This window comes from Emydura macquarii, unplaced genomic scaffold (assembly GCF_026122565.2).
Source record: "Emydura macquarii macquarii isolate MOO-44397 ecotype Brisbane River unplaced genomic scaffold, CSIRO-AGI_Emac_v2 contig_318, whole genome shotgun sequence".
NCBI lineage: Eukaryota > Metazoa > Chordata > Testudines > Chelidae > Emydura > Emydura macquarii.
Window position 1 is genome coordinate 8800731 of NW_027130455.1, and position 27747 is coordinate 8828477.

A 27747-nucleotide genomic window follows, 5' to 3' on the forward strand; every position below is an offset into this window, starting at 1 on the left:
AACATTTAAAATCAAATCAAGAAGAAACTAAATAGTTGAAAAGATTACAAATAGTCTTCAAAAGCAGAATCGCTGCTAATAGCCTCCTGTCTCTGTAGCATCATTCTCTTTCTGCTAGTAATCCATGTAGAAGACAGGGTCTCTCTTGCTTTCTTCTGACATTTTGTTAAAGTGTCAACATTTGATATGCTGGTATCATAAATATTTTACAGTCTTCACAGCTGAGATACTCATTTCCTCAAAGATGCATAAATTTGTATGCAGCTTATTATTCTCTTCCTGAGTATGTATTTCAAGTCATGCTATAAACATATAACCTGTATTGGAGATTAACAAAATAGTTTCTTTTTTTTTCAGTATCAGAAATAATTGCATCTTACATTTACAGGGTTTTTTCCCAAACGTACAATTGGATGGAGGGATTTTCTAACTGTAACAAAGTAAGGGATACAACTAATTTAAGGCTTTTTATGTAGGTACATGGGCATATTATTACATGGGAAAATAAACTATTGCTAAATGAAGAGCGTTTACTATGGAAGAACTGTGTTAGTCATCTAGTTTAATTGGATTTATTTAATTGATTTCAGGTTTAAATTAAAATTAACCGTTGTGCAATAACACACTATATAAAAACTTGTTCTTTGTTTACCAAGCACTACCCACTGTGATTGCCATAAGTACTCAAGATGAAGAATACTTTGTGTTGCAAATAGCCCCGCTGATTTCATGTAGACACCACGAGGAGCAAGGTAACAAGGTACTAAGCAAAAGTAAGGATGGCGTAATCTATCCCTCAGGACAAAGCATTTGTTCCGTCATCTTTTAGCCAGTTGTAATGAAGGGCCAGATTTTGGAATCCTTATATATCTTGGGAAGCAAGAGTAGCTTCGTTTGGGATTACTGGTGTAAGGGTTCACCAATGTGAGTAAACTTTCCAAAATTTGACCCCCTAATTTTTAAAGTGCAAATGTAATTAGAAAAAATGACTTTGTAAAAATGTCAATGTCCGTTTCACATCTGCTTCCTATAAACATGTAGCATATCTGCTTGTATGAGAAAAGTTATTACTATTTTTAATTTGCAGGAATGAGAGTGTGAGCTGGATGCTATTCTGGCTCATGCATCATCAAATGATATACTGAGCTCCATCAAAGTTATTTTTAACACTAGTGTTCATATAAAAATCAGAAAACATAGCTTGACTTTCAAGTCCCAAGTTGAGCTTTCAGGGATAGAAGTCTGAATAAAACAATGTTGTGAAGTGAACAAATTTGGTGTCACCTCCTGCATTCTTTGAACACTCAAAATTCCCATTGACTTTGATGGGCATTACACACATACACTTACTTCCATGTTCAGAACCTTGCTACGGAAGAAACCAAGGGTGCCAGTTTTACAGAGTCATTTTCAAAGTAGAGCTATGTTTTAAGTTATAAGCTTATAGTTAAATTAATTTTATAGACACCACTGGGACAAATTGTCCTGTGTAAGTTCATGGAGCTATAAAAAGAATGAATTTGGTCTTGATTGTTTAGCTCTTTCTATTGGGTCATTGTGTGTATCTGTCTTTCACTATTCTACAAAAAATGGTTCTCTCTCTCCAGAATCTTTGTCCACATAGTTTTTAGTTTTCGTCAAAGCAGTATTATATGCTAGTTAGTGACTCCCATTCATTTTACCCGATTCTGTTTGGAATTCATTGTTCCATATAGTTTTTAGAGTCTACAGCTCCTAAATGAATTATATATACTATATATAAAATCAAAAAGGCAACATTTATAATATACATTTTATATCTATCATTTTTGTACAGTCTTTTGCCCTTCAGTACACACACCATTCCACCTAGTGCTAATGGGAATTCTGTTCACATATTAGTTGAAGGGAAGAAGAATCCTCAAAGTAATAAATGTGTAAACAATTGACCAGTTATATTGTATCATCTGAAGGCAGAAAAAGAGAAGAAAAAAAAACATAAACAGAAGACAAAAAGAATAAGTAAACGGAGATGGGTGTATATGAAAATCCCTGTCAGGAAAGGCATTTGTGTTAAAATGTTCTCTTGTAGGACAAAATTCTCCTCTTCAGTACACAAGAAAAACTTGTTTCTAGAATCCTGCTTTCCCCACGAGTACATGCTCAGAAATGCCAAGTTTGACACATAAAGGGAAAGCAAAGTATTTATGTCAAACTCCTTGTACAGATATGACAGGAAAAATTTGCCCTCGGCCTTCACTATAGTATCTCTAAGCAAATGCATTAATTATATTTTCTAAGAGCCAAATTCTGACCTTGGATAAGTGTGCATGGCTCCCATTGAAGTCAATGCATGCCTCTTCCACATTTTGAGGGCAGGATTTGCCTCTCAGAAATTAAAGCTGCTGGCATTCACATTCTACTTTAATTCTGAAGCTGATTTCAAATTAGTATCTTGTATAAATTATGAATTTATAAGAGCAGTGTGCTTTATCAAGAAGACCGGATTCCAGTCACTATGCCATTAAAACGGAAAGCACAGAAAAGTAAGCAAGAAAGACTGTAATCTTATAACTATGTCATTGGAGTTCTCAATGGCACTCCTTTGCATTCACCATAAAACATTTACAAGGTATCAGTTTTGATTTGGTCGTTGTTGTTTAGAGCAGGAGAAGGCTTGCTCTTCTGACCTTCAGTCCCTCCTTTGGATGTGTCCTGAAAGAAAAGCCTTGGCTTCCACAGTGACATTAGGATTCGTTTATATTCTTTCCGAAAATTCTGGTTGAGAAGTCCATATATTATTGCATTAAGGCAACTGTTGAAGTAGGCCATGAAATAGCTTACGACGAACAACCACTCAGGAATTTTTGGTGCCATTTTCAATGGATTGATAGCTACGGCTAGTCCAATGAAGTTCAGTGGTGCCCAACAGACGGCAAAGATCACGAAAACCACAAACATCGTGAGAAAGTTTCTGAAGTCACTTGGCTTCAGTCTTGGTTTTATTTCTGATTTGACTCTTCTTCTTACTTGAATCACTAAGATCCAAATCCGAAGGTAGCAGAAACTCACAATGGTGATAGGTACTATGAAATGAATTATGACAACAGCGATGGTGTAATAGGAGCTGGCAGTCTGAACAAAGGTGCATGAATAGATGCGTGGATCATACTCTAAAGAGCCAACAAAAAAATTTGGCACCGTTGCCACAACTGTTAACACCCAAATTAGGCAGACGTATATCATTGTGTTCCAACAAGTATACACTTTGTCATAAGCAAAGCTATGGCATATGTAGCAGTATCTGTTTATTGCGATTGCAGCAATGTTGAAGATGGAGCCTATTACGCTTAGTCCCATCACAAAGCCACTCAGTTTACAGTGCATTTCACCCAGGGACCACCCATTGTGGAAAATGGCTAAGAGCACCAGTGGATACGGATACAAGGCCACCGCCAGGTCTGCCAAAGCCAGGCTAACCACAAAGGCATTGCCTAGGGAAGAAGAAAAGAGAGGCAAATAAATATACTCATATTTAGGAAAGAGAAGAAAATAGTTTCAAACATTTGTAACATGAATGTGTGCAAGGTACTAGCAAGGAACAGCTATTTCAATAGCATGCTGTCTGTCACTGAGATCTAGCGCTGTCATGCGGCATAGACTGTCACCTAAATGTCAGCAGCTGTTCAGCAGCTATTAGTGATTGCACTTAGACTGCTGGACCTTTCCAGCTGTAAATGCCTTGCTGTCAACATCATTCTACTGCTCTACCACCATTTATAAATTTAAACATCAATAATCCATCACATGGGCGGTCACTAAGTCAGTTTAGTGTAACCAACTCCAGTGGCTGAAGAGAGCATTGTGCAAAAATGTGATTGAAAAGGCAGCTGGGTAGGCAGATATTTGTGTTGAGGATAATTATAGGCTGCTGCTAGAACATTCCTAGGGATTCAACAAACAGCAAAGGGGAAAATGACATAAAGAGCAGAGATAATAGTATCAAGATGATGCATCATATGTTTATTCTAAATAGGTACACAATAAGCTGAACTACGGATATTTTCTTTGGTGCGTTGCTTACCCTTTTGCAGCTATTCTGCCATTGAAGCGACTTAGGAGAAAAAGTGAAACACTTTCCATCACCATCTATACAAAAGCACACTAAATTATGCAAAATCACAAATGCAGGAATACAATGGAAAGAAAAGAAAGCATTTAAATGCATAGAAGTCTAGATTCTTTTCTACTGTTGATGTTAAAGAAACTTCAGCAATAAAAGTGAGGCTTATTGTCTCCATTTAAATAATACCCTTTTCATCCATTTAAAGTTTCTGGACTGTATCTATAAAGTCATTCTTGTATAAAACAGTAGGATATTAAAATGTATATATGAAAAGTGAGATTCTTACAGTAAATAGTAGTTCCACTGATTTTGTTGAAAGAATACCAAATACTCTCCTAGCAACTTCCCAAAGTAATATAATAGGAGAGTTACTAATATAAGGTTTCTGGCCTTCAGAAAACAAACAAGATTTTTAGCTTGGCTGTTTGTTTGCTTGTTTTTATTGAAATCCATTTGTATTAGAAAAAAATCCTTTACACTGTGAACAAGACAAGTGTATTTTAAAATTGTGTGTGGGCATAAATCTGTTGTTCATTTACAGTGAACAGTTAAGGGCTCAATCCTGGAAGGGGCCAAGCACTCTGTCCCTGATCCAATGACACACCTGTGCACATACTTAATTTTAGGCACATGAATAATACATCGTCTTAACTGCATTGCTGGATCTGGTCCAGACTGCTCAGCACCTGGCAGGATTGGACCTTAGAAACAATGGCAAGACCTGTGTCTATACAAATAGCTCCACATACATTTGCAAATATACCTTAACCTTAGGGAAGGAATATGGAGCTCTGCTACTCCCCTCTACTAGAAGGGAGTTCTGCTCCCATCAACTCCTTCACATGAAGTAGGAGAGACTTCTGTCTTGGCTGTGGTGAGAGAGTATGGTCTGCAATCGGAGGAGACCTGCTCATCTCAAAGCTGATGCAGAACATTTTTGAGGGAGCTTCTGGTTATAAATTTGGCAGCATTTTCCTGGGCCAGGTCCTGCCTGCTTTACAATTTCCAGGATGCGCAAACACCTTGATGTCCATTGTTCATTCCAAAACTGAGCTGATGGTTGAATAATTTTCTTTGAGGCTGTTGGATCCTTTTTTTTTGAGGGGTGAGATTTTGTACGGTCGCTTAGAGGTGGAAGACAGAACTCAAAACAAGGGGGAGGCAGGAGTTAAGATGGCTTTAAGACAGTTTCCTGCCCTCCCACTCCTGAGTTGCTGTCATGGTTGAAGAGCCCCTGGCATAATTGAGACAGCTCTTGGGGCCTGTCTAATTTATGGCATCCTCTCCTGGCTGCCCAGTGGGCCTCTGCACTCCCCTGGGTGCCCAGAATCATCTCAAACTCACCCCAGAACTCTCCTCCCACCCAGCTCCATTCCTGGTATGCGCCCTACATCTGGGATTGTGAAAAGGTCCTCAAAAGGCTGCCTTACGGTTGTCTTCTGCAGTGCCTGGGCTGAGGGAATCCTCCACTGGATTCATTGAACATATTCAGTGTTTAGTCTTACTGCTGTCTTTCGAGGGCTCAGATCTTTCTCTAGTCTTGGAGGAGGCATAGCTGGAGAACCCTTGGTAATAGCTAACTAAATGCAAGTCTGATTTCAGAGTTGCCAGCTAAAGTTGCCCATGGTGCCACAGATGCCTGCTACGTTGAGATGGTTGAAAAATTATTTCCCCCACCCCCCATGAAAAATTTTAATGAAAACAATTTTTTTTTCATTTTCAACAAAATTTTTCTTCAAAACTTTTCTGGCTTTTGTTGCAAAACAGAAATTGTTCCATTTAAACCAGAAAAAGTTCAACTTTCAGTGGCTGAAAAGTGAAGTTTTTATTCAAAAAAAGAAAGTCTGAGGAAAAGAAAATACTTGGGAAATATGTAGGAATAGAAATCAGATATATTTAAAAAAAACACCCTGAAAAGATGAAGAAAGTCAATGGGACTTGTGCGCCGAAATCCATTTGGCACTTTTGAAAATACCAACCATGATGAATAAGGTCATTCCAAATTGGTCAAGAAACTAATGTGACATTGGTGCATAATGTGTACTGCGTTTTAGGAGAAACAGAGTGTATCAGCCTAATAGCGGGGTGTTTTCTGTACTTTTTCAGATTACTCATTGCAAAATAAGGGCCAGAGACTTGTCTCTGTGGAGCTGAGTGCAGAATATGTGCCTAAATTGTTATATTATTGTGATGAGTAGTCGGAAAGCAAAGAAAACCTTTTCTAATGTATAATTAATCTAAACTTCTGGAAATCAAAGGACTGTGGTGTCTTTGAAGTTCTCCAAGCAAGCAAATGTTCCTTAATACGTCTGTGATGCAGCCTCTAGCATGGGTATTATCCATTACAAAATTAGTGCAGGAACCACTTTTTGCTCTCTCCAGCAAGTCTGAAACCACAGTATATGCAGGTAGTTGGAATGATTATTTCATCCTTACAGTGTATAGATGATAGGTTCCCAAATTTCAGTTTTGTCAGCTAGATTTGCTAAAAGATATTTCTTACTGAGCAGAAATACAGCTGCAGAGTGGAAAGCAGTAACAATGGATCTTCAAGATGTATTTCCCAATGGGTGCTCCACTGTAGGTGTATCTGTCTCCCTGCGCTGCTGATTGGAGAACTTTGGTGGCAGTGTCTGCACAGCCCGCAGATGCACTGAACCTTATTCTCTGCCATGAGGCAAGCCAATGCACACTGGCTAACTCTCCTAAGTTCCTTCTCTATCACAGAGTCACTGACAAAAACACGGAAGTAGAGGGGAGAAGGGTGGGTTGTGGAGCACCCATAGGGACACACATCTCAAAGAACCGTGGTTACTGCACAAGATGAGTAACTTCTTCTTCTTCTTCTTTTTCTTCTTCTTCTTCAAGTACAGTCCCTATGAGTGTTCCAATGTAGGTGACTCCGGAGCAGCACCCCTCACTGGAGACTATGGTTTCAGAGTCAAGTCTATTATCGATGATAGGACCGTGGCGCCAAATCTGGCATCTGCAGTAGGGTCCCCCACGATGGCACAGTGCTCTGTAAGGGTATGTGCAGATGCACAGAGAGCTGTTCTGCAGATTTCTGATATAGGAATACCCTTGGAGAAGGCGACGGACAAGGAGACTGATCTCATAGAGCGTGTGCATGTTGAAGATGGGGGTATTACATTGTGAATCTGGTAACAGAGTTTGATAGAGCTCAAGACCCATCTGGAGAGTCTTTGAGTTGAAATCACTATGCCTGTTGACCTTTCTTCAATGGAGAGGAAGAGTCTCGAAGATTTTCTATAAACTCTTGTCCTGTCCAAATAGAAGGCCAAGGCTCTCCACATGTCAAGTGTATGGAGGATGGCTTTCCTATTATCCTGATGAGGTTTGGGATAAAAGGTTGGAAACTGAATGAGTTGGTAGTACAGGAAATCTTACTAGAAAAATCTGGCAAGTTTTCCACCCAGATTTCTCAACTAGCATCTGAACTCCAGAATTGCAGAAACTTGAGAAGCACAAATTTAAGGGAACGAGATCTCTGCCCATAAAGGATGCAGTAATAAATAGGGGTAGAAAGTTTTGACAGGTTTTTACTTCAATGAAGATTGTTAAATGTTTGTTTAACAAGAATGCGAAACACTGGAAACATCTGGTATGGCTAACATAAACTAAATTGTGGAAGTTCAGGGCATGTGCATAAAATTTGGAAACAAACAAACAAAAAAAAAGTCCAACCCATGGTTTCCACCCAACCAGAAGTTTCTCCAGATTTTAAAAGAACAGACCTCTCCTCAAAACAGAGCTAAATAGTAACCCACTAGCAACCTCAGGTAGGAAAATACCTGAGAGAAGGCCCTGTAAGCCAGCTCCTCGATCTGTCAGATACGCAAAGGGAATTGATCAGGGCAATCTAGCTGTAGCCAGGAAGTAAAAGGCCAGCTAGTGATGCCCAGAATGGAGACATTTCTTAAAGGAAACCTTTATTTATTAGAAAGGATCAAAGTTATTCTGCTACTCTGCTGAATTTCCCTAATAGCAAACGTAGCCAGTGGAATAAAAGCAGTTCACCCATGTTTTGGTGGTTTTCTGAAATGCTTATTACTCCGTTGCAGGTAGCCCTACTTCTAAAGAAGTGTATGCTAGTCTGGCACTGGTTTGTAAACAACTGAAGTATGAGTCAAAGGTGATCTGAAAATACTTATCCAAAACTTACTCTGCTATTTTATAATGGGGTGTGCAAGTCCTTTAGCATCCCAAAAGGAGATTCTTATCGTCATGACATTTATCATTAAGCAGAAACATTGCCAAACTGGCCAGTAATGCAATTGGGCTTGAGCAAACTGGAGTTGTTTAAATCTAGCATCTGTTAGCTTGGACATCAAGAGTGCCTGCTGCTCCAGGGGAAGTTGTGGGTTGTGGAGATTGGGGTTAAATCCCAACTGTAGATTCTAATATGAGCTCATTGAAGCTGAAGGAAAGCAGCTGGGTTTCAGCTAAGCCTCATGTTAGCCAGGACAGCTGAGCTTTGTTCTGTAATCAAAGGTTTATAAAAGATCAGGCTTCTTCTCAGAGAAGAAATCAAGGGGAGAATTTCTTCTGTCTAACCAGAATTCAGTATGTACCTGCATTGTTACACATTGTAGATGACAAAGCTCCACATCCTCTTTATCCTGTAGAAGCAAGATAATAAATGAAAGTCCCTAGCAGAAGAGGAAGGCATCTTGTTGTCCCCTGACTAAAGACCATGTGATTTGCAAAGGTGGATCCCAGCATAGCAATGCATCTCCTAGGCAAGGCCAGTTCATTGATACAGTAAGAGTTATATTTTGTGCTCCTGGTTCTATTCTTGGGCAGACCCAAAAAGCATATAGGCAGATGGTAAAAGGATCAACTCTTGCAAACATGTAAACACTAGTTTGAGTTTTGAGACAAGATTTGTGCAAACCCCAGAGCTAGAAGATGTAGAGGGATGGAACTCGCTGCATCCTCTATATGGGGAAAATCTGGCTATCGCCACCCTCATTTATACAAATTATAATGTTGCTTACCCATAGTACTATACTGTGCTTTTTGTTTTGCTTGGACTATGTCTCTGTTCTGTTTGTATAAATAGATTGTTACTGTGACTGATCTCAGGAAAAGGCATAGGAGTTGTGCAAAATATGCCCTAGAGTACGTGGCTCACCTTGACCTTATAGATAGTGAATGCTGGTTTGCGGATGGGATTCAAGTTCAATAATAGACTAGTGAGGTCTGTTTGAGCTACCAGCAATTCTTTCTTCCAAGGAGTAGGGGCTCAGTCAAAAAGGTCTGTTTTGTGGGTTTCCACTTGAGATTCTGAATCTTGAGTGAAGTCATTTGACTTGACCAGACTGGACTAGACTCAACAAACAGCCTTCATGCAGAGCTGACTTCATAGTGAAGCCTGACTAGATCAGTGGTGGTAGAGAGCTGCCTACATAATAGAGCCCCTTTAGAACAGCAGTGGCAGAGCTCATGTCACAGAACTGGACTCTAGGTAGCTGAAGATCAGAGTGGGACTATGTGGTATGTAATTCACTGAAGTGGAGGAGCACAGCCACCCCCTAACAATCACCAAACCTCTTTCAAACGGTGAGTGGATTTGTTTGTGAGCAAGAGTTCTGGATAGCAACAAGTTAGACAGTTGATACAATGGAACTGTGGGGTTGGCTGCAGTCCTGATACACTGTTTGGGTTTTGCTCATTTCCTTATATGTAAATATATATGGTTATTGTGTTTTGTTTCTTTCATTTGCTCTTCTCTTTTCCCCAACATATTTATAGTTTCATGTTCCCAAGAACGCCTGATGACTAGATCCTGATGACTAGATCCTACACTAATCCTGGTGCTGCTACAGAACTCAGGCATGAGACCAGCTGTGTGAGTAAGAAGCCACCTTTCACCTGTCTGTGGGCTAATCTGTGTGGCCAGACCCTATGCAGGCAGGGAGAGCAGCCACTGTTGAGCTGCTACCCCCTTCCTGTAAAGCTGGGTTTGGAGTAGATAGGCAGAGATGAGGAGTAGGTGGAGCTACAGTGCACCAGACAGGCCAGCTGAGATAGTGCAGAGGAGGGAGTAAGTCATGTTAGGAAAAGGGGTGGTACATCTTACTTTCCCTAAGGAATAAAGAAGCAGGGACTGAATTGTAAATCTGACTCACAATCCAGTTCCTTCCTGCTTTTGGAACAGTGCATCAACATGAGGCCCCTTATTCAGGATGGGTTGCCAGGTGTCCATCCAGCCTGCAGTTGAGTGCAAAAAATGCTGCCCTATACTGCATGATTAAAATGAACCCAGTAAGTCAGCTTACTTAACCAAAAGTGTCTGGAGGTCCGGCATTCCTAGCTGCCTGGCTTTCTTGTTTGGTTTTGGCTTCTTTGAATTAAAAAAGAATTGTCATTTAAAGATCTATTTGATTTTGGCTCTTGGTTTAAATCTGTAGCTTTTGAGATTAACCAAGCCACAATACGTGGCCCCTCTCTTCTTTTTTCTCAGTGCATTAAAGAGGAGAAATCCTGCCACCCATATTCAGGCAAAACTCCGTTCATTTCAGTAGGAAAAAAACCCAGCAGGATTAGCCCCAGTCTACAGGTGGACGATAGAATTAGATCTTTCATACTTTGAAATTTGGATAATCTCTAGTATAAAGTGGATATATCGTGGACCAATATCTAGGGTACTTTTTGAGCTACTCTGGAAACTGCAAAAGAATGATCTTATATATAAAGTGACAATCTAGATATTTTCACTATGAATGCAGCATCACAATTGAGCTTTTGTGGATCACTGGCAAAAAAAGAAAAGAAAAGAAAGGGTATTTCAATAGCAAGGCAGAGGGCTTTGTCCTTGATCCAAGGGCTAGTGAGGGTATTTACTGTTATTAGAAGCATATCCTTAAAGAAACTGCAAATACTTGGTGAGTATAATTCTCCCTTTGATCTCTCCATGGAAATCCCTCTGATATGGCTGGGAGTTCTTTGTGAAGAACAAGGGAATGAGGGCAGGGGGAGGGAGGATATTTCTCTAAGAACTTATCCTGCATTTGTTGTGCAACTTCTCAAATGCTTCAATGGGAATTTTACATTCAAATGGAGAACGTAACTGGATCCTTAATGTTTTGAAAGCCAAGATATGACAGAGGTACAGTATTATAAATGGGAGTTTATTGTCCATGCTGAGTCCCATATCTGTGAATTTTCGTTATGTATCATCGCAGGTATAGACAGAAACTTTGGTGCTGCTCCATTGTTAAAAAACGAATAAAGCACAAGATTTGTGACCCCCTACATACATAACATTGCTCAGATGCAACCTCCCATGGTGAAATCAGCCAGTATTAATTATGAATATGACTCTATTGCCATCTTGTGTTTCAGCTAAAATGGATGTGGCTACTGTTTTGCAAACATTTAAACTCTAAAAGTATGATAATTTTGGCTCAATTCCACAACGTTAACTCACATAGAGCAGATGTTACTCATATGAGGTGTCCAGGTCCTCTTGTTGGAATAACTGTCACTCAACATGAGTTGAGTTCTGCGTAACTGCTTAGCTCTCTAGGATTAGTGAGTATGATATATTGTAGTTTATTTTAGGCTTTGTATTTAACTAGTATATTTATAGAAAACCTTGCACATTAAATCTTATTGATCTGCAAATCGGGCGTACCGTGTCTCACTGGTATCCACACTGATCACAAAGTGTCCAGTATCAACACTCCCCCTCCCGCGTGGATAGTTTCTCAGTGTCCTTGATGTTGGTTAGAAGATGGAGTCCAAGGGAGAGCCCTAAAACAAAGATGTCTCTCTTTTAACAAGCTTCCTTGCCCCCCTGGGGTCAGGTGATTGGCCATGTCTGGCAATGAGCATGATTTCTTCCACTTGATTTCTTCCACTCAAAGTGCTCAAAGGTACTCAGGCCAGTCCATTGTTCCTGTATGCATGCCTCTGCTGGGCATGGAACCACAGCTTTGTGTTCGTCTGCGCCTGTTCAAGCCATGCGAGACGCACATTTGGGGATGTGACATAGCAGAGTTTCATATCTGTACCTGTGTATGACATTGCAGGAAATATGCCACCATAACAATAATGTTCAGTATGTCATGAGCATTCCAAAAACACCTTACATGGCATACTTTGCATTAGACAATACGCAGTTACGCTATAAGGGTGAACATGAATGATACACAAAAAAAACCACAATATAAGGATTTATATGGGGTACAGTGTGTCACACTCTCAAAGCAAAGGATCCTTCTCTCCATTTTACAGATGGGAAACTGGGGCAAAGAGAGGTGAAGTGACTTTCTCAAGATCATCCAGGAGGCCAATGGTAGAGCCAGGAATAGTACTCTAGTCTCCTGAAACCCACGTTAGTGTTCTAGCCATTAGGCAACACTGCCTCCCTTCCATAATGAAACTCCATTTAGGTCTAGGTCATGCCCTTAGGCACAACCTTGAGTAAAGGGAAGTGCATAGGAGCTCTGCCCCAGAGGAAGCACCAGGGGGGCATTATGCTTCATTATTACTGCTTACAGGCATTGGCCCAGATGCTCAGTGTTTAGGCACTTAATGATCATTGAAATCAATGAGACTTAGGCACCTAAATACTTTGAGGGTCTGGGCTATGTTTCCTCCTGGGATTCACCTATTGCACTGCAGCACACATTATTTTGCAACACACTGTTTTAAACCACTAGCGTACTCCACCGGCAGAGCCAGCCAGCTCTGCTGACAGAAGCTTGATGGGGAGGATGTATTCATGACTACACTTGCTCCCTAAGGTGGGAGATGATATTCAGCTCCTGCACTTCCACCCCTAGCAGGACCTAGATATAAGACCCCTTTAGTAAGGGGAGGAAGCCTTAGTCCCCTGCCTCCACACTGAGAGCTTGTCACAATCTAGCCCTCAGTGTAGCTCATATGGTTACAAGGTGCATTTTCATTTCTAGTGCAGTTCAGTGGAACGGGGGAAAAAATTCACTAAGAAGTTTCCACCGTGTATGTTTATGTGATATGTAAAAGCCTATGGGTGCCTAACACAATCTAATACTAAGAGCAGTGGAAACAAATTTACTAATGAAAAAGCATCGTGTTTCCTGTACCTGTCAGTAAATATCTCTATAATTTTCTTCACTTGAAATAATCCATAGCTGTTGATTACTTCAACCAACGAATAATAGGAAACCTACATGAAGTATCACAAGTATGAATAACTCACCTACTTCTGACAAAAGGAAATAATATAACACACCACAGATGCATTCTAGTCAGATCCCATCAATAGCCAACGAAGCTACTTTCATTCTTATACTCTCCTGTTATTTGTATTGTGTTTCTTATACACAAAGAGGAATGTATAGAATTTTGTGGTATGTTGTTATTTTGTTAGACCTAAAAATACCCACTGAAAACTGATTTGGACCAACTATAATGGACCTCAGTCTGGAAGCAAACAATCAAATTAAGAACTTAAGTGGATGAAAAGTCTGGTCTATTCACAAAACTTTACTGTGCCTTTTGGGTCTCACAAATATGAATTTATATTGTGTGAGTGAGCTAGTTTTTCCTCTGCTACATTCACAGATAAATGCACCTCAGCTTTCTCTGCTACTTTCCTTTAGTCTGTGGTTGTGTCAAAGGAAATTATGCTTTTTTTCTGTAAACATGGAATGCAATATTGCCCAGGTTTATAAGAGAATCTATAGTCTGCCTTCTTCCCAGAAAGAAGCACAGATCTGACACTTTGGAAGCATGGCTGGTTGAAGAGTAAAACTCTCTTTGTGAATTAAAGCACTAAATTTGGTTTTGTATGATTGGTGGGTTCATGTTATTTGCAAGTATTCAGACAGGAGAGGTTCACAAATGCCAAAAGTTTCACAAGACTGAGCAAGAATATTCAGCCAGAAATTATTTGCCATTCATAATTTGCAATAAATAGTTCAGCCAGAAACAATTAAGGGCAAATTCCTACTAGTCTTCTTAGAAGATTGGGGGGGATGTGAGCAGCAGTCCCTTAAGAGTCCATCCTTCCAGCTCAGGACCAGGGAGGGCACAGTGCAGGAGTAATGCATGGGCTCAATCCAGGGGTAAGTGGCCTATAGCCTGAGTTATACAGGAGGTCAAAGGTGATGCTCTAATGGTCCCTTCTGGCTGCAGAATCCATGAATCTATATTATGGGGTGCATCTTCCTGCTATATCAGAAAGTGGCCGCATTCAGTCTCTACTAGCACACGTGTCCATTATGTGGGAGCCTATGCAACTAAGTTATAAAGTTGCCACTAATTGTTTGCCAGGATTGTTGGGTGCTCAACCTGAGAAACCTTGGGCCTTGGTTTCCAGAAGAAATCTGAGTGCTCAACTTCCATTAAATGTTAAGGGAACTTTTCGTGCTCCTTATCTCTGAACATTAAATTTTATCTGTTTCAAGTTGGGCACCCAACATCAGTGGCTACTTTTGTATATTTGGGTCATAGGCTTTTGCAAATGGAGGCTAAGCACCTTAGAAATGTTTAGAATAACAGTAGATATAAGCAGCATTGGTAACACTCTGGATAGCTGTATAGAAGGCCTGGATCTATCCTCTTAATTTACAAGATACCTCAGTATGTCTGAAGTAGAGTTGGTTGAAAAATGGGGGGGTGGAGGAGTGGAAATCACAAAGATTTTCATACATTTTTAAATAATTTTCTATTCCTTGGATTTCAAAAATGAACAATTTTTGTTCAAAATTTTCATCAGTTTATTGAAAATTGTCATTTAATATTTTCTTTTATTAAATTTTTCCTCTCCTGCCCCCTTTTTTTCCTTTCTCCATTTTGCCACTGAAAAAGGAAGAAAAAGGAAAAAAGATAGATTAAGGGAGGGAGGAGAAAAATGAAAAATAGAAGCTATGTTTAAATTTTTTATCTCCCAGTTTTACTGAAAAAAATGGAAAATTTAAAAAATTTTATTTCTGTGAAAATTATTGATTCAGGAGAAAAGGCCATTTTTTACTCCCATCCCCCAAAAAATTGTTTGAAAACTTTCCACCAAAGAGATCTGAAACCTTCAGACAAAGATATCCAAAGAACAGCAATGTATGGTGCATTTTGGGAGACTGCCCAGCTCCATTTAACTAGCTGTTTTAGGTAATTAAGATTTGGAATAACAGAGTTGTAATAATAATAATACCTAGAATTAACCAGCAGTAGATCGCAAAGTATTTGAAGAAGGCAGTGTGGCTTAGTGGCTACAGCACTGACCTGGGACTAAGACCACTATTGTATTCCCAGCTGTGCCACAGGCCTGTTGGATGACACTGGGTAAGTCAATTCCCTTCTCCATACCTCAGTTTCCCTGTCTGTAGACTGAGGATAATGATACTGTCCTTTTTTCCAACATGCTTTGAAATCTATTGATGAAAAGTGCTACATAAGGGATCGGTATTATTTACAAAGGAGATGAGGTCATTATCTTGATTTTACAGGTGGGGAAATGGTTTGCCCAAGGTCACCCAGCAGTAGAGATAGGACTAGAACTTAGGTCCCCAGAGTCCTCATGTGGTGTGCTATTTGCTAACTCTAAGCCACACTGCTTCCTTCTAGCTCTGAATTTCATTATGATATTGGCTATGGCTTGATCTGAATTTATGGTGCTACCTGAACAATTAATAATAGCAATAAACTTTAGTTTGTCTGAAAAAATAGTCCTAGATCTGTACTGAACCTCAAGCATACCATTGTGCATCCAACCATTAAATCACTGCACTGTAGGTAAAATATGAACAATACTGAGGATTACTTGACTCTCTGCAAACTTCCCCCGGTGGACTGCAACACGATTATTTATTGCAGCTACGGCTGTTATTGCAACACATTGAGAAATGTCCTAGTACAATGGTCCTCGCCAGTTTTTTCCTTTCATCTGTGCTCAAATCCTCACTTTACCTGGGTAGAGCAGAAACTCTCTAATGGAAATGTGTATATCTCTTAATCTACACACAAAAGGTAACAATCCTAATCCTGCCTCCATTGAAGTCAATGGCAGGTTTGCAAATCTCCTTTGGTTTAATAGCAAGGTACTGTAGTCAGCAAGCCTCCCAGCCAGGGTCGACAGACACAGGCTTGTGGGACTCACGCTACCAGACTAAAAATAGCTGTGTGGACAGTGCTTTTAAGTTGCGGTGTCAGACTTGGAAGCCCATCACCATCTAGGCTTCAGAGACCAAGAAGCAAAATCTGGTCAGCTATTTTCAGCACAGTAGCCAGAACCTGGTGAGCCCAAGTCTGTCAGCCTGGGCTAGGAGGCTCACTGCTGCAGGCTATGTACCAATATATTAAAACTTCATTATTTTCATGAACTATACTACAGAATATTTAGTGTACGCTGAAGTATTGTAATAAATAATTAAAACCAAAACACTTGTACAAATACATTAACACAATACTTATGCTGCATTATCCATTTTTTCCTATTGTGCTGGTTTGCTTACTTGCTAATTCACAAAACTAACTAATGCACAAAGGATAATTTTGGCCAAAACAGAAAATATTACATGTTTATGTTGTGATCTCCTGCCTGGGAAATGAAGAAAAAAGTGGCCATTTCCTTGCCCTTAGTAAGTTATTTTCTCTTAAAATCCCAACATTACTGGACTCTAAAGGAACTTGCATGTGCCATGAAAGAGGGACGCTAACATACAAACACACGCAGAATTCCATATATCTAAACCAAAGTCTTTCATTGCCTCCCACATATGTAGGAATAGATGGCTCCCTGCTGAACTCCCAATCTCATTCAGGTTTCCTAGGCCAAGTCCTGCTATCCCACAAATGACCAATTCACATATTCCATCAAGTATTTGTGTGCACTAACTATAGGCTCAATAAAGTTCAAGAGTTACTTAGGAGCCTCTTTTACTGAGGGGCCCTCACATCTTCCTGTTCATTTCCACTGGTTCTCTCCTGGACAACTACTTCTGATCTAGATGAGAACAGATGATGTTTTTGGTTAAAAATATCCATTACTAATAAACCAACATAAGCCTCCAGAGTGGAAAGCCTAGCCCTTTCTGCTCCTAGCTTGTGGGAGCCCTCTGTGTTACACTGCATGCACTTATGGAGTTGAATGTCTGTAGAAACTGTTGCCAGTCTTTACCATCTGCTTCTTTTGGAAAGTGGGCTTTAAACTATGATGCATTAACATGTGTTATCTTATAATGATACACAGTAGGTTTGTAAACAGCAGGTAAACAGATGAGTAAATTAAATGCTACAATGGAAATTGATTAATGTATTCTCTTCTAAAGCACTAGTTGTTTTATCACTCACATCAATCTAGAGAAGTAGTGGGGTGATCATTCTTGGATCCAGGTCTTACCTGGCAGTTATAAAAACTCTCAAGCCTAGTTTACACTGCCACCGTTAGTCGATGGGAGAAACGCAAGCTATGTACTGTATCTTGCATATCTCCAATCGACTTACTTGCGTTGCCGTACCACGGAGTCTCCATTGCATTGTGTCAACAGGAGACATATCCTCTGATCGATGCAGCTTTACTCCTTTCGGGGAGGTGAATTAATTGCGTCAACCGGAGAGCACTTCCGGGATCTATTGAGTGGGACTTCACAGCCTGCTCAATCAATACTGTTGCATCAATCCCCATGGAGTCGGCAGTGTAGACATACCCTCACTTGGGTATAGAGAAGCTCTGTTATTGTGGGCCATAAAAGTCACAATATCAATGGGGAAAAAGGGTTTTCCCCAACTGACTTGTCTCATAAATGTAAGCAAATCACATTCAGGGATGATATTTAAAGCACTTCCATCTTAATTTTAATGAAGGTAGCTGTGTGTAAGTGGAACAGATTGGGAAGTCTGCTGGTGATTCTACACTAGAATGGGGTTCTGTTTCATTTGCATGGACTGCTCCATTAGAATGCACTCCAAAGGAGTGGATCTACATGTGAAGTTCACTCTAGAAGGTAGAATAATAGGTCTCCATAGGTGCACCAAGAAACTGAAATAAGTATTCTGTCTGGTTAAGCAACAGACCTCGTATAACCACTGATTTTCCACTAAGTCTGAGCTCAGCTCACTATGGGACTAATCAAAAGGGACATCTACAGGGAAACAGTTGCAGGTCCCTGAGTCAGGGCCACTTGACACCTGTGCAAATTAGAGCAGAAAGGATCCTGTTTAACTTACACTGCTATCTTAAGGTTTCTTATGGCTGTGGGGTATGAGGTGTAGTAGAGCTCAGCTCTGCCATGCCTTCTTCCGCCATTGGTAATGCAGAATGGCCTTAGCAGAATGGAGAATCTAGGCCATAATGTACTTAGAGCACACGGCAGTGAGAGCTCTAGACCCTGGAAAGAATTGTTTGGAAACTAACTACTTTTGACTTCATTGGAGCCAAGATTTCACCCAACGTTTCTGTGAATGTATGTATAGTGTTAAATATTACAGTCAAGGCAGCCATTTGCAGAGTCCCTTACCCACTGTGTAGGTTTGTTGCACACTATGTGTGCATCTTGAACCTCTCTCAGGCTACAGTTCAAACTGGTCCCCCCTTGGGAATCTATAACTATTACAAAGTTGGGTCCAAGAGGGTAACAGTTTCAATTTTAGCTATAGCAATGTCAGTGTGAGAAGTTTTGCCTGAATAAAAGACTGTCAGGATCAAGTCACATCTGTTGTTTACGCCTTTATCAAGTGAGTCAAATGGGAATTTCCCTTTGGCCAGCCCAGTGATAGCTTTACTAAATCTGTCTCAGTTGAAAACCAGTCTTTGCACAACTTACAAGAAATAAGATTGTTTTTAAAGGCCACCTACTGCAGTATTTTGCTTGGTGGTTTTTAAACAGACTTCAATAGCAGAATATAATATTTTTCCAGGGCACAGATTTTTCTGTTTCATGTCTAAATGTGAAGCTAAGTAAAGTCAGGGGAAGGTATTAAACTTTTCAGATCCTTTGTCTACTGGGTGTTGTGTAAGCACTACTAAAGAGGATTAGATTCCTTTTAGATTATCTACCTAAAGACATAATTACAGGATTTGAAACTAGTTAATTTTTGCTCATCTTTGAAGCAATAAGATGTCCAAATGTCTAAATTAGATGCTGGACACTTAGTGAATGTTCCACATCTGGGACCAGGCATGGTCTTATGCAAAATCTTTTGGGTGATCTCTGCTCACAATTTAGCAGTTAATATCCCACAAGACAAATCACCATGGCCAAGACTGTCATAGTAAGGCCTATTTCTACATATGATTAACAAGCTACACATTCTACTCCTGATTGCAAGAGGGAAATGTGGTCAACATCAAAATCAGTTCAGAAAAGAGTATCTCTGTGGCAAGAAAAAGCAGTGTTTTCCACCATTTGTTAATTATTATGAGGATGTTTTTGTAATGACTTTTGAGTACACTGTGCTTAGTAATCTGCCTTTCATCCCTCAGACAGAGACAAACACTTACAGAATCTCTATAAAACATTCTTAAAACTACAATACCCACCTGGAGAGGTGAAGAAACAAATTGACAGAGCCAGATAGGTACCCAGAAGTCACCTACTACAGGACAGACCCAACAAAGAAAACAACAGAATACCACTGGCCATCACCTACAGTCCCCAGTAAAAATCTCTCCAACATATCATTAAGGATCTACAACCTATCCGTCTCTCGCTCAAGCTGTGGGAAGCAGACCTATCCTTGCTTACAGACAGCCCCCCAACCTGAAGCAAATACTCACCAGCAACCATACACCCTACAAGAAGGCCAATCCAGGAACCTATCCCTACAATAAACCCCGTTGCCAGCTCTGCCCACACATCAATTCTAGTGACAGCATCACTGGTCCTAACCACATCAGTCACACCATAAGGGGCTCACTTACCTGCACATCTACTAATGTTATATATGCCATCATGTGCCAGCAATGTCCCTCTGCCATGTACATTGGCCAAACTGGACTGTCACTACGCAAAAGAATAAATGGACACAAATCAGACATAAAAAATAATAACATCCATAAACCAGTTGGAGAACACTTCAATCTCCCAGGACACTCTGTCACTGACTTGAAAGTTGCTATAGTCTTACAAAAAAACTTCAAAAACAGACTTCAAAGAGAAACTGCTGAGCTTGAAATCATCTGCAAACTCGACACAATCAAACTGGGTCTGAATTGGGACTTGGAATAGTGATCTCATTACAAGAAGTAATTGCCTCTGATCACACATTCTCACCTCCTAATCAATGGTTGTGAATAGGCCTCAAGTACTCTACTGAATCGACCTTGCTCCCCCATTGTTGTTACTTCCCGTGGATATGTATATGTGTGCCTTATGATTTCTATTCCTTACATCTGACGAAGTGGGTTACAGCCCAAGAAAGCTTATGCCTACAGAAATGAAATTTATTAGTCTTTAAAGTGCTACAGAACTCTCGTTGTTTTTGCCTTTCATAGAGTGCTCTATAGTTTAGAATCACTACCAATCACTTTCTGTCACATGAGCTAACTATGTTTTATCACAGCTGCCTGAGTGGAATACCTAAGTACTATTTACCTTCTGATAACCATACTGCAGTTTGTCCTTGGATTCCAGTTTTAAATCTCCTGTTTAAGTGACCTCTGACTTAAGAGAGAGATGCTTAAAAGGGTGCCAGGCCCCCATTAATCATGTAACTGTTTCTTTATCTAAGTAGCACACTTTCTACATAACTAAAGCTCTGTCTCACGTGACTGTATTGAGAAGTTTCCTGGATTTTATTCAGTGTATGACAAAGTGTGCCTTTTCTCCCTTTTGAAATTATATTTATGATTCAGTTGAGACTTGAACCTACTCAGAGGTACAAAACACTCACCAGGCTTTACTTTTCAGTCCCAGGTTCTTCCAGTAACATTGTAAATTTAAAGTAGTTACACAGACACAAAATATTCCCATGCTATCATGCATCTTTTATCAAAAAGTCTCCCTGGTTTTTAACACAAGAAATAATGCACTAACAAACGCACTGATACTTGTTGTAAGCATGTTGCCAACTTGTTTATTTCACTGCTCTCACTTTTCAGGGATGCAAAATTCATTCCTGTGAAGGGAGAGCAGTAAAGACATAGAAAAATAGGGAAAGATAACATTCAAGAGCAATAAAGGAAGTAGGAAAGATAGTATTAAAATGAAAGCACGCCATTCTCACTAGCTTTGTGAAATAACTATTTGGGTGGAGGGGGAACACAGGGTAGTAATCTTCTGTTTATATAATGTTTAGATTGCATGGTTTAAAAACTCAAAATTCAGGAAATGTCAAAGCTAAGCTTGTATAGGCAACTCAAAACAACATTTTGTTACATGATTACACATTGTATTTGAAACAATATAAATTTTCCACCCCGTGCTAACATGCTGAGACATTGGCTCGGAAGTGAATCAGATGGAAAAGTGATACCTACTCAGGCACCAGTAGCATGTTTTACAGCATCCTGCATTTTCCTTGAATGACTCTCATCCAAGCATTGATCAAGCCTAACCCTGGTTATTGTATACTGGCAGAATCAGAGGGAATCAAGGACATTAAACTGCTATTTAAAGTTTCTTCTCAACTCACAAAGACAGGAGTCAGAGTTTTCTCTAGCACCCCATTCTTAATACATATCATCATGGTATTGTGAGACTGCCCATTGTTCTGTGACCATTTCCAATAACTAAACCAAATGGGTTAGATTCTTGGGGCTAAAATGGCCTTTGGGTTAGTTTTAGGCAGCTTTGACAGCAGCTCTAAGTTATGTCAGTCTCCCAGTGCTGCCTGTGTTTTAGTGAGCAAGTCATAATGGCCAGAGCTGTATGAACTATGGCTCACCCACTTCTGAGGCTGGCATTTGCAGGGTCCAGTGTAGGCCAACTTACAGTAGTTCAACTGCCTGCACCAAGGAAATTCTCCCTGGATCCACTGCAGACTATGTACAGCTCCTGTACCCTGCCAGAGCAGTGTATGGGAGCAGAATCCTTCCCAATAAATAAAATGTGTGCCCCGTGCAACCGCATTGCTTTAAATGGAATTACATTTAGGATGAAGTTGACCCAATTGGGTAAATTAAGGAAAAATTGTCTCCTTGACTCAAAATATACTTGTTTTCCTTGCTCTGAATCAGACCTTTAACATCATTTTATTGTGTTGACTATAATACCGCTTCATCCTGAATGACAGAAGCAGTAATGGGAATAATGGCAATGCTGCTAGAGTCCCTAGCTGCACCAGTTTTTTTCATCTGCAGATATTTTTTTTTTGTGCTACAGGAAAGCATTCATGTCCCTGCAATGGAACTCCTTTAGGTTAAAAAGCACAGCTCCTTTTTCCTACATTCTGTGTCTGTGGGTAGTGGGTCTGAACAAAGTTACTAATAGTTGGGTTGGCGGTGTATCTATAGACTGTGGACCATATTTCCAAACGTGCTCAGTACCCAGATGCTCCTATGGAGAAGAAAAGCTCTGAAGCAGTTTTGAAAATGTGGCCTCTTCATTTAGGTGCCTAAATGGGAGGAGTTGGATGCTGAGCGCTTCTGAAAATCTCACTCTACCTTTGTTGTTGTTTTATATTTGTTGAATGCTAATAGTGTGCTTGGTAGTGCAAAGCTTGCAAAGCAAGACATGGTCATGTACCAAAGAACTCGCATTCTCAGTAGACTGACTCTAGGTGTGCAGCAGCACTTGCTATGTAGGTGACTTCACACTGTACCATTTGCTGAGCTATTTCAGCAAGGAAAGTCAGTTGTCTTTCATACCAAGGGTGTAGGAGGAAGTCCTTATTCACAAGGGGCGCATGAAAGCAAGTACAAATCTGTTTGCCTTAGCTACAACAGTGCTCTGCGGGATCAGGTTCAGAGAGGAGTTCTAGTGAAGATGCATGTTCTGATCAAGGTATAGCAGTGAAACTTACACACTGTATTTTGCGTCCTAAGAGTAAGTTTCCAGAATGCTGTCTCTTAGACTAGGTCTACACTGCAGCTGGGGAGGGGGGGTGATTTGGTGGTCATGTAGACATATCCATGTTAGTTTTAATCTAGTTAGCTCACGAAAAAGTGAGGCAGGCTTCAGTACAGGCTGCACAAGTTCGCTTGACCCTGTTGGGTATGAACTCACTTGTGCAGTCTGTGCCAAACCCCTCACTGATGTGTCCTCACTGCCATGTTTAGCAAGTTCGTTCAAATACAGCTGGTACAGGTACATCTATACAAGCTGCAAATCACTCCTTCAGCTACAGCACGGATGTCCCCTTGTCCTTCCCAGATATTTACTCACAAGGGCTTTGCCCACTCAGAACAGCAATAAGATTTCTTTGTATCTCATTAAGAACTTAATCTTGAAGGGTTTTGACACTCTTTCAGGGACTGGGTCCCAGAGGAGTGTTTCGTCCTGGCTGCTAATTGTATGGTACTTTATTTTAACATTTCAGTATGATAGCAGGATGTCAGATTGCTTTATTTAACAAAATTGCATGAATGAATGGAATGAAGTGTGACATTTTATTCTGTGTCATTTAACATTTATAACAAAAGTCCTTTGCCTGCGATGGGCTGGTAGATTTACTTTGTCATAACATGGGGGTGGGGAAATCAAACACCTAGCTCAGCATTTCCTAAATTGTAGGTCGCAACCCCAGGCCGAGGGGAGAGAGAGAAGGAGGATGTCATGAGAAGTTAAAAAAAGAGGGGGGAGGGGGATTAAAATGTAAGGAAGTATTCATAAAAAGGGGGGAGGAATAGAAATAAAAACTCATTCTGGCATTCTGGCAACCCAACATGAGCTTGCACCCATGCATGGAGGTGCTGGCTGCTGCATAGCAACTGGAGCCCAAGTCGCATGGGCACAGAGAATGCTGCTGGTGCAGCACCAGGGGGTCCCTTGAGGGGGGCTCCCTCAATAGCTGAGGCTCCTGGGAGAGAGTTGTCATGGGTGTAGGGGCACATACTGAGGGGGAGGAAGGCAGAGATTGAAGGCTTCTGTGTATAGGTGACCTCGGGGGGCTCCCCTTCCTGTGAGGACTGAGAGAGGCTCCTAGGAGGGAGTGGGTGTAGGGCTTAGGGTGTGTGGGGGGGGGAGGTCAGACTGCTGGCTTATGGGGGGAGGGAGAGGAGGGGAGTGTAGTGCCTGAGAGGCCAACAGACAGGGTAGTCTGGGGGAGAGCTTCACAGCCAGAGGCCAGTTTTTCTGTGCCTCAGAGGTTGGAGTTGTAACCCTATTTGCAACTTTTAATAGAAATGTAGGATCACATCACTGCCATGTTTGAATTACTGAGATCTTCTAAAAATTATTTTTTTGTGCTTTTACTTTTCACACACCGCCTCAGACCCGTAGGGATCATGTTAACCGAGGTGAGCCTAAAGGGGGTCAAGGCCGGAAAATTTGGGAACCTCTGATTTAGCTTAATGAAGTCTTGAAATCCTGCGGGCACTGGAATGTTTTTAGAGGATTATAATAAAATCGGGGTTTGTTTATCTGTCTATTGAATGAACTTTCTGCTGTCGAAAGGTTCCATCCTATTGGATGACTGAGACTGGTGGATAGGTTTCAGTCCAGCACAGCACTTGAATTACAGGAAAATCCACAGGCAACGCTGCTAGAGACAAACTGGTAACTTTTCCCTGTTAGCCTGATGCTGTCCAGTTACTTTCAAGTCAGTTTAGCTGGAAACAACAGAACCAATATAGCATTTTTAGTTTTTCTGTAGAAGAAATAATATATGCACTGCTCCTATAGAGTTATAGAAATGTAGGGCTGGAAGGGACCTCGAGAAATCAAGTCCAGACACCTGAATGGAGACAGGACCAAGTAAATGCATGCTGGAGTCTTACCTACCTAGTGTTAGGACATCACATACAGAGGACCTGACCCTAAGAAAAGCCAGTTTGAAAGGAGACTTGCAAGGAGCTCAACACTTCTGAGGATTAGAGCTGGGCAGGAAACTCTTTTCCCATCCCAGGAAAAGCTTTTGAGATACTGAACATATTTCCTATCCTGAATTGGGACAAAGAGACAATCTTAACAATTTTTGCAAACTGAGAATCTGGAGGGAAAATCAGCTTGGGTCAATATAAACGTTTCACTTCAATCATTTTGAAACATTCAGTTCTAAGTTTGACCTTTTTAAAAAAAAAATACTCTAATTAGCTTAAATTTCTTAACAAAAAGTCACTTTGAAATGAAAACACAGAATTTTTAATTTTGAAAATGTCAAATTGGATTGTTTTGACAATTTTGAAACTTTTTTCCCAAAAAAATATTTTAATGAGAGATTAATTGAAAACGACCCTTTACTGCAAACATTTTTGTTTTCAATAACTTGGCATTTTATGACAAAAAAGGGTTTCCTTGAAAAATTCCCAACCACTTGTACTGAAGATCAGGCTCAGAATATGATCAGCAACACCCAGGGTGCCTGGGAGCACCTGCCTACTTAGCAGAAGTGTAGCAGCTAGACACATTCAGCACACGGACAGGTCACAGAGGAGATACCTCATAAAAATATATACCTCCTACAGAGTTGTTTTCTACAATGCAGGCAAAGGAACAACCCAAAATAAACATCACTGAGTTTTCTTTTTAAACACACTGAGTTAGGAAAGAGTCACATCAGCACATGGGGTGGAAGACTGGTGAACAGAACAAAAAAGTGCACAGAGATAGATTCCTCCCTCAGAAGCCAATGGTGAGCTAGTGCCAGGAAAGTCATTCTCCTCTGCCCCAGCCACAGTGAGGTCTGGGGGGGCAGAGGATGCCTCTTTGAAACCCATCCCATGGGTCAATGTGGGCCTAGACAAGCTGGTCTGGAGTTTGTTCTGTCTCCAGCCATGCTCATCCTGGCACCAGCTGGGCTTGATTTGTCCCAGTAGCACTGGTCAGCTGCTGGATTGAGGGGCATCACTGCCCCATACTGTGGCTGAACTGGTGGGCCTGGAACTTCTTGTGACTGGTGAAGGAGGTGTTGCATAGGACACATTAAGGTGCATGTACTACTCCAGGGAGCACTGGTCACAGACCTGCACATTGGGCAACCCGGCTTCTTGCAGAGGACCTGGTCTTCATGCCTGTCTGGGCAGGGCTTCCCACTCAGCTGTTGTTTCCCCTTGTTCTCCAATGAGGCCTCCTGGGAGCCTCCTTCCAACCCACTTCCTTCCCCCTCCTCCTTCTCTCCAGCAATGTACTATTTCTTTATCTGCTGGAAACTCTATGGCTTCCTTGAATCCTCCTCATCCTCAGTGGTGCCTTTTGACTGGATCTGATAGGACCATGGTTTGGGAGTGGATGGCTGCAAAGTGACCTGTCTTTGTGGATGCTTTTGCCCTTCATAACACCTGATCTCTGAACTTCATTAACCCAGGCCTCTTGCTGTTCTTTTATCTCTGCTCTGCTCAGCTTCAGTTGCTTCCAGATCCTTCCTGTCCACCAAGGCTGGGATGGGGTCTTCCCAGATGCACTCCTTGTCCAGGTCCCTGGTACTGCCCCCAGCACTATTTACTGTTCAGCTGCACATAAGAGGGCATGTTCAGCTGGGCTGTTCAGCTGCCTGGACCACTCCTGGAGGTTACTTTTACTGTCTTGCAGATCAAGAGCTTCCAGCTCCAAAGCAGCTGGATCCTGGGCTGAGCTGGAGGCCTATTGCAGAGCTAGAAAGAATTAGGCCCTTACCATGTTTGATAGCCCTGGAACTGAATTCCCTGCCATCTAGAAGATACTTCTTCAAGACACATGGCCCTTTTACTCTTTCTCCCTGACTCTGAGGTAGGCCTGTTCCTGGATCTACCCCAACTTCAATTTAGGAATCCACAGCTGAAGAGCCCACCCAGGCAGTTTGTGAAAGCTCCATGATATAGACACTGCTACAACCAGGATTTGGTCCACTGTGAAACAAGCAGCTACCTTCCTCTTACGTATGAGAATGCGACGCTTACACAGCAACATGGTCTTATCAGATAGCCCAGTCAAAAACGATTCTCTGTGCAGAGCTGTGATTATTATTAAACATTTAGGGCGGGATTTTCCAAAGCACCCAAGTGATTTAGGAGCACAAGGTCCTGACTTAACTCCTAAATCACATAGGCATATTTGAAAATCCCACCCTTAATGCTGATAGCACACATGATATTCTGAGAGATTTCTACATGGAGATGGCATGGCACTTGCCATGAGAAATGCACAATCTAAAGACAACCAGACAGAGAGTAATAGGAAGGGATGCAATATATATGTAGTGTGGTCAAGGTAATGATTGGCCACCTCTAAGTAATGGCTATATTAAGCCCTGGCTTGTGGGATTTAATAGGATTCATTGCTCTTCAAACTTGGGATGAAGGAATGTTTTATATATTAAAAGTTTCAAGGAAACAATGATTACAGCACAATAACTTTTCCTTTCTCTTTGTAAGACAAAACCAGATGTGAAGCCAGCATTTTGATCCATAAATATTGCTTATAGACTAAGAATGTACTGGTTCAACAAGATGGTTCAATGGTGAATTTCAGCATTTATCATTAAAGGGCTCCAGCCACAAAAGGTACAATTTATACTGTCAAGTTAAGAATATGCTCAATAAATGTCTACTTAGAAAATATTTATCATAACCATTCCTTACACCAGCTAAAGTGTCCCCGTTTCTTCAGGATGCTGTA

At 40.9% G+C, this 27747-nt stretch overlaps 1 protein-coding gene across 1 annotated transcript in view; it reads right to left on the reverse strand.

Annotated features, from left to right (window-relative positions):
- Positions 1-2604: 2604 nt before the first annotated feature.
- The window catches only part of MTNR1B (melatonin receptor 1B), a 36177-nt gene continuing 11034 nt past the window's right edge, over positions 2605-27747 (reverse strand). The window contains exon 2 of the mRNA XM_067567398.1: positions 2605-3473. Coding sequence (XP_067423499.1) covers positions 2605-3473 — 869 coding nt within the window. The remainder of the gene's footprint in view (positions 3474-27747) is intronic.